Source organism: Cariama cristata, unplaced genomic scaffold, assembly GCF_000690535.1.
Source record: "Cariama cristata isolate BGI_N322 unplaced genomic scaffold, ASM69053v1 scaffold43670, whole genome shotgun sequence".
NCBI lineage: Eukaryota > Metazoa > Chordata > Aves > Cariamiformes > Cariamidae > Cariama > Cariama cristata.
The window spans coordinates 8,526-21,539 of NW_009594942.1; the positions used below are offsets into that span (position 1 = coordinate 8,526).

General features: G+C 38.9%; 1 protein-coding gene across 1 annotated transcript; it reads left to right on the plus strand.

The window, feature by feature from the left end:
* Positions 1–209: 209 nt before the first annotated feature.
* On the plus strand, positions 210–11,998 carry LOC104161390 (nesprin-2-like; the record flags this gene model as incomplete). Its single annotated transcript, XM_009699810.1, has 11 exons — positions 210–249; positions 3,187–3,297; positions 3,774–3,874; positions 4,650–4,751; positions 5,524–5,661; positions 6,537–6,701; positions 8,567–8,658; positions 9,367–9,523; positions 11,219–11,315; positions 11,476–11,663; positions 11,834–11,998. Coding segments are annotated over exons 1-11 (1,356 nt in total), but the record flags the coding sequence as incomplete, so codon positions are not given.
* Positions 11,999–13,014: the final 1,016 nt, after the last annotated feature.

Sequence of the window (13,014 nt, forward strand, 5' to 3'; positions counted from 1 at the left end):
TATTTCATTTTCATGTAAGTATTTCAGCAATGTAAGAGAGTTTCAGTAGAGAGGAAAAGCACAAAAATGCGTTGACTTATGTAGTTGCCAAATGAGATGAATTAGTACAAAGCAGAAGATTATTTTCTGACATCTGGAAGCGATGACTCGGGGAAGAGATGCACCAGTGCGTCTTTCCTGTGTCTGTGAGCTGCTTCATCAATGCAGCGATGACGTTACAGCCTGATGAACAGTATCTAGCTGCAAATGGTAGGAAGGAAAGATATTGAGATTTTTTTAAAGTAACCAGTTAAAAACCAGGCTAAGCTTTGCCTATCTGTCTAAGGCCTGTAATGATTAAGCTCCAAATAGAGGAAATAGTGCAAAGTGGTTCATAGCCATCTCTCTCTGAGGCAGCCCCCCTCTTCTGTGTTGGCTGTGCTCACAATGTGTAATTCTTGCTGTTATTTTTTTCAGTACCAGGTGCCTGGAATAACAGGAAGGCTGTCATACTGATGTTTCTTATACAAGATACTGAGCATGCATCTTGTGTGGCATGAGGTTGCAGGGAGGTTTGAAAGCACAGGGCCTTACTTTAATCATGTTGTAGGACTGTAGAGGATGATGGAGCCAACCTGTCTTCTAGCAAGAGCTCAGCAGTGAATTCACATAGGTGCACTGGGCATGAACTGGTGACTAGGGCTCGGGAGAGCACTAAGAAGCAAAGTTATTTAATGATATTGTAGCCCATGTTTTTCTTGGTAAAGGTGCTTTGGTGCTGACAATTCTTGTGCTGCACATAGCCTATGCATTATCTTTTTATCTAAACCAATCTTCTCTAACCAAAGGTAGATCTCTGAGGTCTATCGAGTAGGTTTTGCTCCACCCTGAGTGAGCAGGCAAACTCTTAGCGTGCCTAATACGTGACACTGTTGACAGCAGAAAACACAGCCGCCACAAGCTGCTTTCACTGGTAGGAGGCGTAGAAAAGCACATGGAGTGAGAAGGTCCCTTGGTGCCATTGCTGGGACCCACAGTATAACATGGGAAGTCTCTGGGTGGATATTTTCTGCAAAAAAATCACCTAAAGATGGGAATTCAGCATGAAATAGTTCAGGTTGGACAGATAAAAACACCTGATATGAACTTTGAGGGTAGGGAACTACTATTACAGCTGCGACTGAGTCCTTTCTAATTCTCTGTGGTTTTCTGCTGTTGATATCTTGCTAATTTTTCACTGAAGCCTGATGAACTCTCCTGTCATCTCTGATAGATTGAAGAACTTGCCAGGACACTTGCTTGTACTTACAATCAGCCTTCACTTGATTGTTCAAGTGCTGTTGACTCCTCTCCAAAGGCAAACCGATCAGCTAAAAAAAGTGCTAAAATTAAGGAACGGTGGAAGATCTCTGCTACAAAGGCTCTTTTGTTATGGGCAAAAGAACAGTGTTCACTGTAAGTTCCATCCGAGACTTATAAATAGTATGTCACACATTTTATTTACTGTCTTCTTCTAAATGTGGTGGTATTTTCCCGTTTTTTTAACATTACTTAGTGACAGCTTAGCAGAAAATCCTTTAGATTTCAGATGTTGTTGCCAGTACTTTTAGCATCAATCAGGCCCTAAATGTTTTGACATGAACCTTTTAAATATAATAACATGAAGCTAATCCTACTAAAAACATACCACAATGTAAATTGAGTTGTTTGGCTTTTCTCTTTTAGGGGCTTCTGCGTGATAAGTCTAGTGGAATGTTTACATGATTTGCTAGTTTTAATCCTCATGGTTGGCACTGGTTAACAAAGTTTCAGTAATTAATTTTTGTTTTAAACGGAAAACATAGGATTTCTAGGATTCCGACATCTCATGTTTTTCTGTCAAAACACTGCATAACCCCCAAGAGGGACCCTAGTCCTAGAGGTCCTAGTCCCCAGTTCTAACAAGATGTTTCCTTATGCTTAATATACACATAGCCCTGTTGATTTCAGTGGGAGTATTCACAGTGCACAATCTAGAGCAGATACAGATATTTCTTGCAAGGGGCAAGCTTTAAATTTTCTTCAAGGGCTACTGCTTCACTCCAGGACATTTCAAATATGTTTTACAATAATGTCAGCGCTTTTTCTCCAGCTCTTTGTTTGCTTTGCTGATAAAATCCTACTAATATTTGATGTTAGTGGCAGATAAAGGCCTTCATCAGCGCATCAGACACTTTCTGCTGGGAGAATGTTTTCAGGCACTGAAGTTTCCCTTTTACTGTGTTTTATCAGGACAGAGCTGATTGGCCTGTAAAAAACAGCTCTCTGTCCATTTAATCTTCTGCTTTCTTTTGCTTATTTTTATTTTTCAGCAATTTTGCTGTCTTTTTTTTGTAGCATCCTTTCTGATCTGTGATTACATTGAATGATTTTGTTATCAGTGAATCCTATAGTTTTGATAAAAGACCAAATCTTGTAAGTCCTAGCCCATTGTTTTGTAACTAAATTTGATCATCTGAAATCCCACATATTTTCCATCTTGTAACATACTCATAATGTATGGGCTGTTCCTGGAAAGTTGTCGCAGAATTCACTGTGGCTAGCAGAGCCGGGCATCTCACAGCACTGTCCTTAATAGAAGATGTTTTAAAGACACTAAACTAAATATGAGAAAAAGAAATATTTTTCTTGCAGTAATAGGTCACTTTTAAGGTCTGGATTTTCTAAAATGCTGGTAGTGGTTTCAGTACTCAGTGCCCTTCCAGACAAATGCCTACATGTTCTTCAGTGCTTTGCTTGTTGTTTTTCCATCTCATAGAATGTATGGATATTGAGCACAAAGGTGATGTCCTGAAAGGACACTGGATCAGCAAGGCTTTATCTTCAGAATGCAACATAAGATAAAAACATTGAGTCATTTTGCAAAAATAGTATAAAAATATATAATTGTAGAGATTGGTAGTAGTGACTATATTGTTGTCTGACTCAGCTTCTGCCGAAGTTCAGGGGCAAGGTTCTGTATAACTCCTTGGATTTGGTTCATACTCCATTTTACTGAATTTGTATTCTATTTCTAAATTTGTACTTAGGACATCTGAGGAAACAGGCCATAACATTTTGTTTCTAATCATTTTTGGGATAGGCATGGCTCTATCAATGTGACTGATTTCAAGTCAAGCTGGCGAAGCGGACTGCCTTTTTTAGCCATCATCCAAACCTTACGACCAGGTCTAGTTGATTTGGAGAAGGCAGAAGCTAGAAGCAATAAAGAAAACCTGAAAGAGGCTTTCAGAATTGCGGAACTGGAGCTGAATATTCCACGACTCCTTGAACCTGAAGGTAGATGATCTGCTTTTTTTTAACCTTTGTTATCAGAAGTGAGATTAATATAATCCCACATGTGTTGACTTGTAATACAGGAAAAAGTAAGACTGTGCTTAAGTTTGAAATGGAACATTGATCTTTACTGTACTGCTCAAACCTAAGGTTCTTTATTTTATAACACTGACTGTACTTAGGATTTGTAGGATTTTTGAATTGGCAGCACATGCAGGAACAATATGCAAAGGAAAGGACATGAAACTTTCCCTTTCGTGGGAGAAACTTTTAAATTAGTTAATCATGTTATATTAAAATATTCCCAAGGAAAAAAATGTTCATTACACATTAATTTCTGTCAATGATATGTTAACTGAGCTGCTGCAAAATAAACATGTTTATGGTAATGTGTTTTAATAACTGCAGTATAGTGTGTAATTATGTGATCAAGCCTAGAAGGCTGCATAATTATGTAAATGGTGTATTGGCTCTTGTAGATGTTGACATTATGAATCCAGATGAAAAATCAATCATGACTTATGTGGCTCAGTTTTTGCAATACTCCAGGAATTTGCATGAGTCTGAAGAAGACATGCAGGTATGTCATGTGGTTTATCACTGAGACATTGTTAAATGAATGTGCATTACAGATGCCAAGAATATCAGTACTTTCTTTGCCCAGTTTATAACCTGACTCGGTCACAGTTAGTTAGATAGTAGATCCTCTGATCCAGCTACTGACAGGGCTGAATTGACTTGAACCTTCTGATGCTCCTGTGTCGTGGTCAAGACTCAGTATGATAGATTTTTGATGATACAGGTGGAATTGCTGTACAGGTTGTCTTGTTTCTTCATTTAACTATTACAGAGGACACTTTCAAGCCTGATTGTCTTCATGTGTGCTCTGAAGTCTGTATGTAAATATTGGGGTAGAGGCAGACAGATTTGCAAATGTGCAGAACAACCAGCTTTTAAATTTAATAGCTTACATGTAAAGTGGACAGAAGTTATCACTCACAGACCACACTGGCTGAAAAACCAAGTTTTCTATTCTCTATATTCTCCTATGAGAGTTTATGTATTAATTGGTTATTCACATATCTCCATACTGATAATCTCCTTTCAGTAGGACTACAATCAGGCTCTTCTCTGAAGATGCCTTCATATATCCAGGTGCTAGGTTTAAAACTTTGGCCTTGCTCTAGAATAGTGCCTGACCCAAAATTCGTTAAAGTCCCCAGGAATTATTTGTTTTTCAATAGCTTTGAAGGGGGGTTTGTCATATGCTCAATGTGTGTTGTTTTATGGCACAATGTAAATTAAAAACAAGGCTTGCAAAATGGAAAAATGAAATTTTCTGCTCTAATTACCAGGAAAAAGTGGGAGAGGCCATGAGCTGGTTGACTGCACAGGAGAAGAAGTTAGCAAAGTTGCTGATGGACACAGAGAATGAAACATATTACCAGAAGTACAAAGTAAGTTGCATTTCCTATTTAACTGCCTCTGCAAAAATAAGCTATGTTTCTGGGAATATTTTTAATATTTTTCATCTTCATTGCCTAACCTGAAGCATTAAATAAACTTTTAAACAAGAGTTGGAAATCTGACAATGAATTTGGTAAATGCCCTCATATGATTGAGGGAAGGGTAGGATGAAATTATTTCTGTTAGGAAAAAGATATATGCTGCTTGCTTTCTGAGCAGGGCAAGGTTTTTTTTGAGAGAGAGTAAAATAGTGTCTTTCAATTAATTGACATAGCTGAAGACTTGGACAAGATTCAAGCACACAGGCCCTTTACAGGGTTACCTTTGCTGTTTCTATGATAATAATAACAGTAGGTTTTACGCAACTAATGTTGTAGAGGAGTAGTTGAAATGTTCGCTATAGGTGGTGCCGAAGTAAAATTTCCTTTGGTTTATATTGTAGCCAGAGTTTGTCATAAAATGGCCCATGGGGCACTGTGAGGGGAGGAGTTTTCCCTTTCTCTTAATCAGAGGAGAGAACTGTGTCCTGACTGCACTGACATTATATTAAATACAGATTTTGCTAGTGAATGGCACCTATAATTTCACACCCAAATACTGCCTGTAGACAAGCATGCATCTTTCCTGCTATCTTGCCTTTCCGTGCATCACACCCTTTGAAGTTAGTGGAAATCGTACGAGTGTGTTCAAAGGCAGTACTTGGCTCCATGAGTTTCCATCTGAAGCCTTCGTCTATGAATTACTCTTCCTTTTTATCCCTAGGAAACGATGTCATTTATGGAAGCATTTAACCGAGAAAAAAACCCCTTTCTGCCTGTATTGTCATCAAAAAGAAGTGAAGCTGAGCTGAGCGAAGGCCAGCAACAGATGAGAGAAAAGTGGGATAAACTGATCTCTCAGGTCAGAGGCATTTCTAGCTCACCTGGTTACAAGCGTGTGTTTGATGAAGAAGCCTAAGTCTACCCCAGGAACTCACAGAGGGAGAAGTGGGGAAGGTGATACTTTATCTGGGTTGATAGAAGAGGTATTGACCTGAAGTCCAGACAAACTGAGTGGTGTACAGTGCCCAAGAGGAGGCGGAAGGGTGACTGTGTATTACCCTTCTGCCTCCTGAGCCTTAGGACTGTGAGACATCTGCGAAAAATGGCTGGCATGTGATTATCTTTGAGCACTCTTCTAATCAAAGTTTTTGGCCTATTTATGCTTAAAAGGTTCTTTTGGGACATAATTATGGCTCAGATAATAACGCAACTGGGAAAAGTGTGTTAATATATTATTTCCTGTGGCATGGATAGTGATATAGTGAGATCTGGTTGGATTGTGCTTTGCATTGAGGTTGGCTGTGTCATATCCGTCAGCTGCAAGCAGGGATGTATTGGTCCTTGCTGGTAATTGCTCTTTATGGAAGAGATGGTCCCCTGTCAGCCCCATGATGGAAAACTGTCCAGAGCATCACTGTTTCCTCTCTATTTTGCAACTGGTTTATAGTAATTTTCCCTGTTGCTGGGCCTTAAGATGGTCACCAGCCAAGGATAGTAACTGCCAAATTCTCTGTAGTGTCACAGAGATTACAGGCTGGGGAGCCAACCTGGGTCCCAGGTAAACATAGCTGATTTGCAGCTGACTTCACTGGAAGCTCCTTTTCTGAATGGTGACAGATTTTTTTTTTTTTTCTGGGATGTGTAGGGCATCAACTTATGGAGCTTATGTCAGCATCTTGGGGATGGGGAAGAAAATAATAGTGAGAAATTTAATCACTTGTTTTCCTTTTTAAGATTAACGAATGGAAAGCGAAACTGGACCAGATGTTGCCCTCCCCTCTGGATAGCATTGAGGCTTGGCTTCAGGAGGTAGAACATCTGCAGGCAGAAGATCTGCCTGATTTGCAGGACCCGTTTAAAGCAATGTTTGCCTTCAGAGAAATAATTGTAATATTTAAGGTATGCTGCTCACAAAGGGGCATTCTGCTTCAGTCTGACCTAGCAAAGCACTTGTTATGGAGTTGCTATTTGACATTTTGGGAAGTGGTGTGGATATGTTTATTTTCTGAAGATGAAAAGCTCTTCTGAACATACCTTTGAACAGTGATGAGTTTAAATAACTGCATAGGTCTATGAAGAAGGTTTCTGACTTCACTGGGCTGAGATTAAATTTGAGTACTATCTGAATGAATAAATTATGGCATTCTTTTTTATGTGGTTCTTGCAACTTGTTTGTTTGTTAAGTAATAGCACAGGGTAATTGCATTCTTATCTTTAAATCTATGCTTAATGCATACCTACTCAGAAAAGCACTTGGGCTCAGGGTTACATTCCAGTGAGTTCACGGAAGTTTGTATGTTTAAAGTTAAGTATTTGCTGAATCACTCTGTAATTCCATTCAAAGCACTGGGAGGCATTTATTCTGATCTTGAAATCTTTACACTGATAATAGTTTAAATGGCCTTTGGAGTCTGAAAACTTTGAAAAGAGTAGATGTGTTGATGCCTGGTTGACCATTATAATGCTGTACTTGGTTTTTTTTATGAACAAAGGGGAAGTTGGATGTTTTTGTGACATGTCCTTAAAGAGAATTTGAAAGAATGGGAAACAGAGGTTCGTGTGAGTGTCTTGATAACACCGCTTTTTTGTACTGTTGCTAGTCAGTTCCTGATATGAGAGATGTTTTTTTATCTGCTAACAACTTTGCCAGACTTTAGCCATTTGATCTATGATTTTTGTTGTTCAGCTTAAGTGGTTAAAGCATTTCTAAGAATGAGACAAAGAGAGAGATGTCGTTGGTTTAGGAGTTTCTTTTTCCCATCGAACATGTAGATAGAGTCATTAAGCTCCTTAAGAAGAAGAAACCTAAGATACTTAATTTCTGTCAAATCCACTTTTCCTGATGGGAAGGCATTCTGCTGAGAATTTTTTTCCCCCTCATTTGTCTAGTCAGTCCTTTTAGTACGTCTCATGTAGGGATCTTGTTGTCAAGGTGGTGCCTTATAATGTAAATTTTACTTTCTCATAAGATCTAGGAAATTACTGACCAATGCTCATAACTATCTGACTGGAATAGTATTAAGGTTACAAAATCAAGTGTTTAAAATCTGTGCGCTATTTTTGGGGTTGAGGACTGCCCCAGGATTTAACCATTTCCATTAACGTGCTTTGTGGCAGGTTTTATGACATAGAAATGAACTTTTAGCATATTTCTTTATGTGCCACTTTTGAATATGCTTATATTCTGTGCAATGCATTTTATGTTTTATTTTTACATAAGGAATTTGGTGCTGAGATATATGCCCATAAAATGTTCCCCAATCATGTGATATCGACCATCAGAGGGTTAATGTGATAAGCTATCAGCATGGTGTTAGATGGTCATTTATTGAACGGTCAAATGAAGTATTAAGCAAGTGTGACATAATAGGTTTATTCAACAAGTTTTGCTGTCAATCGTTGCTGACACGTAGCAAAGAATAACTTAATATCCTGAAACTGTTACAATGACACTTTTATTCCCTAAAGATGATAGTGAAAGTGCAGAAAAAACCTGATACCATGGCTAGTGTAGATTCATGTTCCTTGTATTTTACTAGATGCACAGTGATAAGAGCAATCAGGTAGTACTGCACTAAATATGCACTTTAGAAGGTGATGAGATAAATACCTTCATTGCACATTAATGAGTAAAGACACTGGAAGATTGTCTTGTGCTGACTAGTTCTCAATAGCTCTCACCCTAACGGCAGGTGACCTGCAGGTTCCTAGATGAAACAGTCTAAAACTAAAATGAATGGCTTACTATGTCTGTTTCTCCCCAGGGCTTGATGGATTGTTTTGATTCTCACTTGGACACCCTTCAATCATTTAAGAATGAAGATGAGAAGAATATGCCACTAGTCTTGCCTGAAAAGTTAGAGGAAATGAAAAGAAGGTTGTGAACATCAAATTCCCTCTACTTTGACTATGTTGTATTCTAGCTCTGCTATCTCCTTGCTCTGCTATTCTGAACAAAGCACATACTTTATCTATGCCTTACAGAAAAAGAGCGTTTTCCATGTAAGCACAGATTGACTGTTATGCGGAGCAGGCAGGTTCACTCATTGTCCAATGAATGTCTAATTATGCGTAGAAAGTGGAGCTCATTAACAGGAAGTTTTTGGATGCCCTTTCCTAGTGTGGTAGGAAACCCCCACTAGGGTTAGGAAACAAATATTTTGAATGTAAGAATTTCTCTGGGGCTGTGGATTCTCTAATTTTTAATTTCCACCTTTTAAAATCACTGAGATCAACAGGCTGTGCAACCCCATATATCTGTTGGAGGATATTTTCAAAAATGACCAGTGTATTGTGTCTGTAACCGGAGACCTTTTGACATATAGATGGCTGATCGTCCTTTTCTGGGCTTGTAAGGTTTTCATAAATTGAGCAGTCAATATTGACTCAGAATTGTTGCTACTTAAAAAAGTGAACTGTTGTTATCTTAAATTTTACTCCTATCATAACAGAGTAATGTTTACATGTATGTAATTCTGAGTTTTTGGACTAGAACCCTTATACATTGATGCTTTCTATATGCAATGATTCTGAGTCAACTTTTGGAACATTGCACTGTTTGCAGATTCAGCAATATTCATTTCACAAACTCCAACACCTTTCTTGAGTACCACTATGGACTGTGCTCAGCTATTGCCAATGAGGTGATGTTAAAGCTAAATATCTGGGACATGAAATATGGGACAAAAGAATCCGTGGAATCACTGCTGGAAAGTTGGAATGTAAGTTTAAAATATATGTATCACACTCTGACAATAATTCTTCTTCCCCACCTCTCTTTGATTCAAGCTTGTGTCTCTCCTCACCTGAAGATACTACGATAGTTCGTAGAAACATGGTAGACTTCTGAGATCTGGGATTTATGCAAAAGAGTACAGATAGACTTCCATAGAAGCTTTCTCCATGTCTTCCCATTTTCCTCTGAATGAAAGTTCTTTCTTCAGTTTGGAGAAACAGAGCAAGCTGTGACGTAATTTTCTCTCTGCCCTTTTTTATTCTTTATTGGGAAGATTTCTTTCTTTCTAGACTATTTATAGGGCCAGCAGTAGCAGTCCTTCCCTAACTGAAATCTCTTTGGGGTAGTTTAGGAGTTGCTATCTTCAAAAACAATGATTACCCACAGTGCTGGCTAATACTGCCTTTTGCTGTTACCTCTTCCTTTTCCAGCTTCCTTATCTCCTTAGGCTTCATGGTGAATATGAATTGTCTTGTTTTGTTATATTTTGTCCTTAGCTCAACTTCTGGGCTGAAGTTATTAAAATGATGCCACATGTAGGCCTGTGGGAGGGGATGGATTACCCTACCCCAAATACTGCCAGAGATGCATCAAGAATAGAGGCAGAGAGATGAAAATTGCCATCAATTTTGCCTGGTCTCCAGTTAATGAGACTCCCCCTGAATTCCATCTTAGTAGAATTTCTAAAGAGTTTCTCTGCAGCTTTTCAGACTGGCAAATCTCTAGTTAGATTAGTGGGAATTTCACCAGCATCAGAACTGTGGAAGGAGGCAACAAGAGGTTGTATAAAATACCAGTTTTCCTGAGCAGTATTAACCTTACCCTGTGGTGGAATGGGAGTATGAAGTTAATCTGTGCCGAGTTTCTTGATTCAGTTGGCTTCATAAATACTTACTGTCATGTTATTTCTACAGTTGTGGTCCGTGGTCTTTCTCAAGCTGATAGAATATAGAGCTTTCCCTAGGAGTTTAAGGCTTGTTGCTGGCTCTTCTTCTGGTCCCATGATGTTCAGTCCTGGCTCAGAGGTGGTGTGGTGGTCCAGGTTTGTCATGGCCACAGGAGATGTTGTTTTGTAGCCTGCTAGATAGGACGTTTGTAGGAGTGGGGACCTCTGGAGTGAGATACAGCTCAGACAGAGGGGGACTGAGGATCAACTCTCTCATTCCCTGTGTGAATGTTCAAAGCACAAGTCTCCTCCTCCGCTCCTATTTCTCCCTCTCTCACCCTTTCTATCCCCAGTTTGGATCTTGCTTGATCTGTGGCAGGAACTAGGCATGTCACTCTTTTTGTGCGTGCAAGGAAACCCACTTTTCACTTTCATCACTTTTTTGACTTTTGTGACTAAATTCTGCCTGACTGTTCTAGATGCCATTTCTCAATATTCTTCTAGGGCCTTAACATTTTGAAATAAACGGTTCTGATTTGTGCAGGGCTGTGACTCAGGCAGTGGCATGCAGGAGTTAATATTCCCATTTAAGTTACTCTCTGCATGAACAGTAAAAAGAACAGATCTATTTCAGAGTAAAGGGTGCAGATGAGTTGCTGGATGTGCTTTGCACAGTTTACATTTAACCTGCAGGTTATACGCTAATATTGAAAAAAATGTATCCCAAACTGCATTTCCTACCTGGTTTTATGTGGATTAGTGTTACCTATGCCAATTACTTTTCACTTTGGGCAGAATTTCATTGAAGAAAAGAGACTTGAAATGCAACTAGAAACTGCTACTCACATCTGTGAAGATTTGAAAAACAAAAACATAAGCAATCCTGACTTTGGTGAGTTCATGCACATAAACTGATTTGAAGGCCTCTATTTTGAACCGATGTGCTGTCACCAGTTTTAATTCCCACTTATGTTTTGTATAAAATACTGCTTCTATGTAATTAACCTCTCTGTTTCCAAATGTATAATGATATTCCCTATTTGATGTCCTAGCTGGAGATCCTCAAGAAATTAGCAAACTTTTTAAGACAGTGGAGTCAAAGATTTCTATGTGCAGACACTATATTTCCAGTGTAAATACCACTCTAGAGAAAGTCCTGTCTTCCTGGAGTAATTATACAGAAAACATCCACTTACTAAAGACGTGGCTGGAAGAAAAACGAAATGAGAATCCGAAAGAGGTATGTGTTGGATTTCTCTTTGTAATGACAGAGATACTTGGTAGCCTCATGGAAGGAAAGTGTTATACATGACAGTGGTGGTTGTTGTTGTTGTTGCTTTTCTGTTCCTCATTTTGGAAATAAACTTTTGGCAGAGTTCGGCTTTAAATGATTTCAATGCCTCTGTCTAGATCCCTGCTGAGATCCTGGCAAAGTGGAATTCAGTTCATGGTTCCTTAAATGAAGCTGGAAACTACCTCATTGAAGTCAGCAAAGAGCAAGTTGGATCAAGTATTGCCAAAGAGCTGAAGAAACTTAACAGGAGATGGGCTAAATTCATCAAGAGGACACACTTTGTAAGTTACTAGTTTCATCTGACTCTTTTACCATGCAGCCTTCAAAGTCATATTTTCTAGACTTACCAGCTTGCTATTCAGAGGTTAATAAATCTTTCAGTCAACTCAATACTGCCAGTTTTAAAACAAGAGGAACAGAAGAGGTGCAGAGGTGTCCCATTCTTAAGTCTTTGTGACTCAGTTAAATGCTTTTTATGACACGATGGAAAATGTTCACTTTTTTAAATGGAAATTTTAAAACCACTTATAAAAGGAAATCTTATTGCAGAATAAAGCTCTTTATTCAGTTCTAGAGTTGGAAGTAATCAATTTGTTAAGAGCTTGTGAACCTTTGCTAAATTGTATAATCTCTTCCTCAGCTAGTAGAAAGTAATTATTGCTGCACAGATATTTCTAGGGTTGTGCAGCTATCCACCAGCTCACTTGACAGGTTTTTAGGCTGCTGTAAATTCCTATACAACCTGCTTAATATTACATATATTACATTTCCTGGAATCTTTTCACAAGAACGACAATTTCATTCTGCCTGGGAATATTGGAGCTCTTAATTTTCTAGGCTGAGCCATTCAGTGACATTTATTAAAGGTACTGTTGTGACACTAAACGGTGGCAAAAAATTAAAACATTTTTGTAGGAGATGAGCTTAGTGAAAATGCAAAAAGATTAAAGGAAACATATTCCCAAAGGTAAGGGAAATCCAGAGTTTCCTAGAAAAACCCTTAGTAAGAGTTGCTTTTAGGAAACACATTCAGAAAACGGAGATAGAGAGGCCTCTTGCACCCTTACAAGGGCTTAAGGACTTCAGGAGTTATTTTTCTGGCATTGCTTTGGACATTAGATGTGGTCTACCTGGACTTCAGCAAGGCCTTTGACACTGTCTCCCATAGCATTCTCCTGGAGAAACTGGCAGCTCATGGCTTGGACAGGAACACCCTTCGCTGGGTGAAAAACTGGCTGGCTGACCGAGCCCAGAGAGTGGTAGTGAATGGAGCTAAATCCAGTTGGTGGCCAGTCAC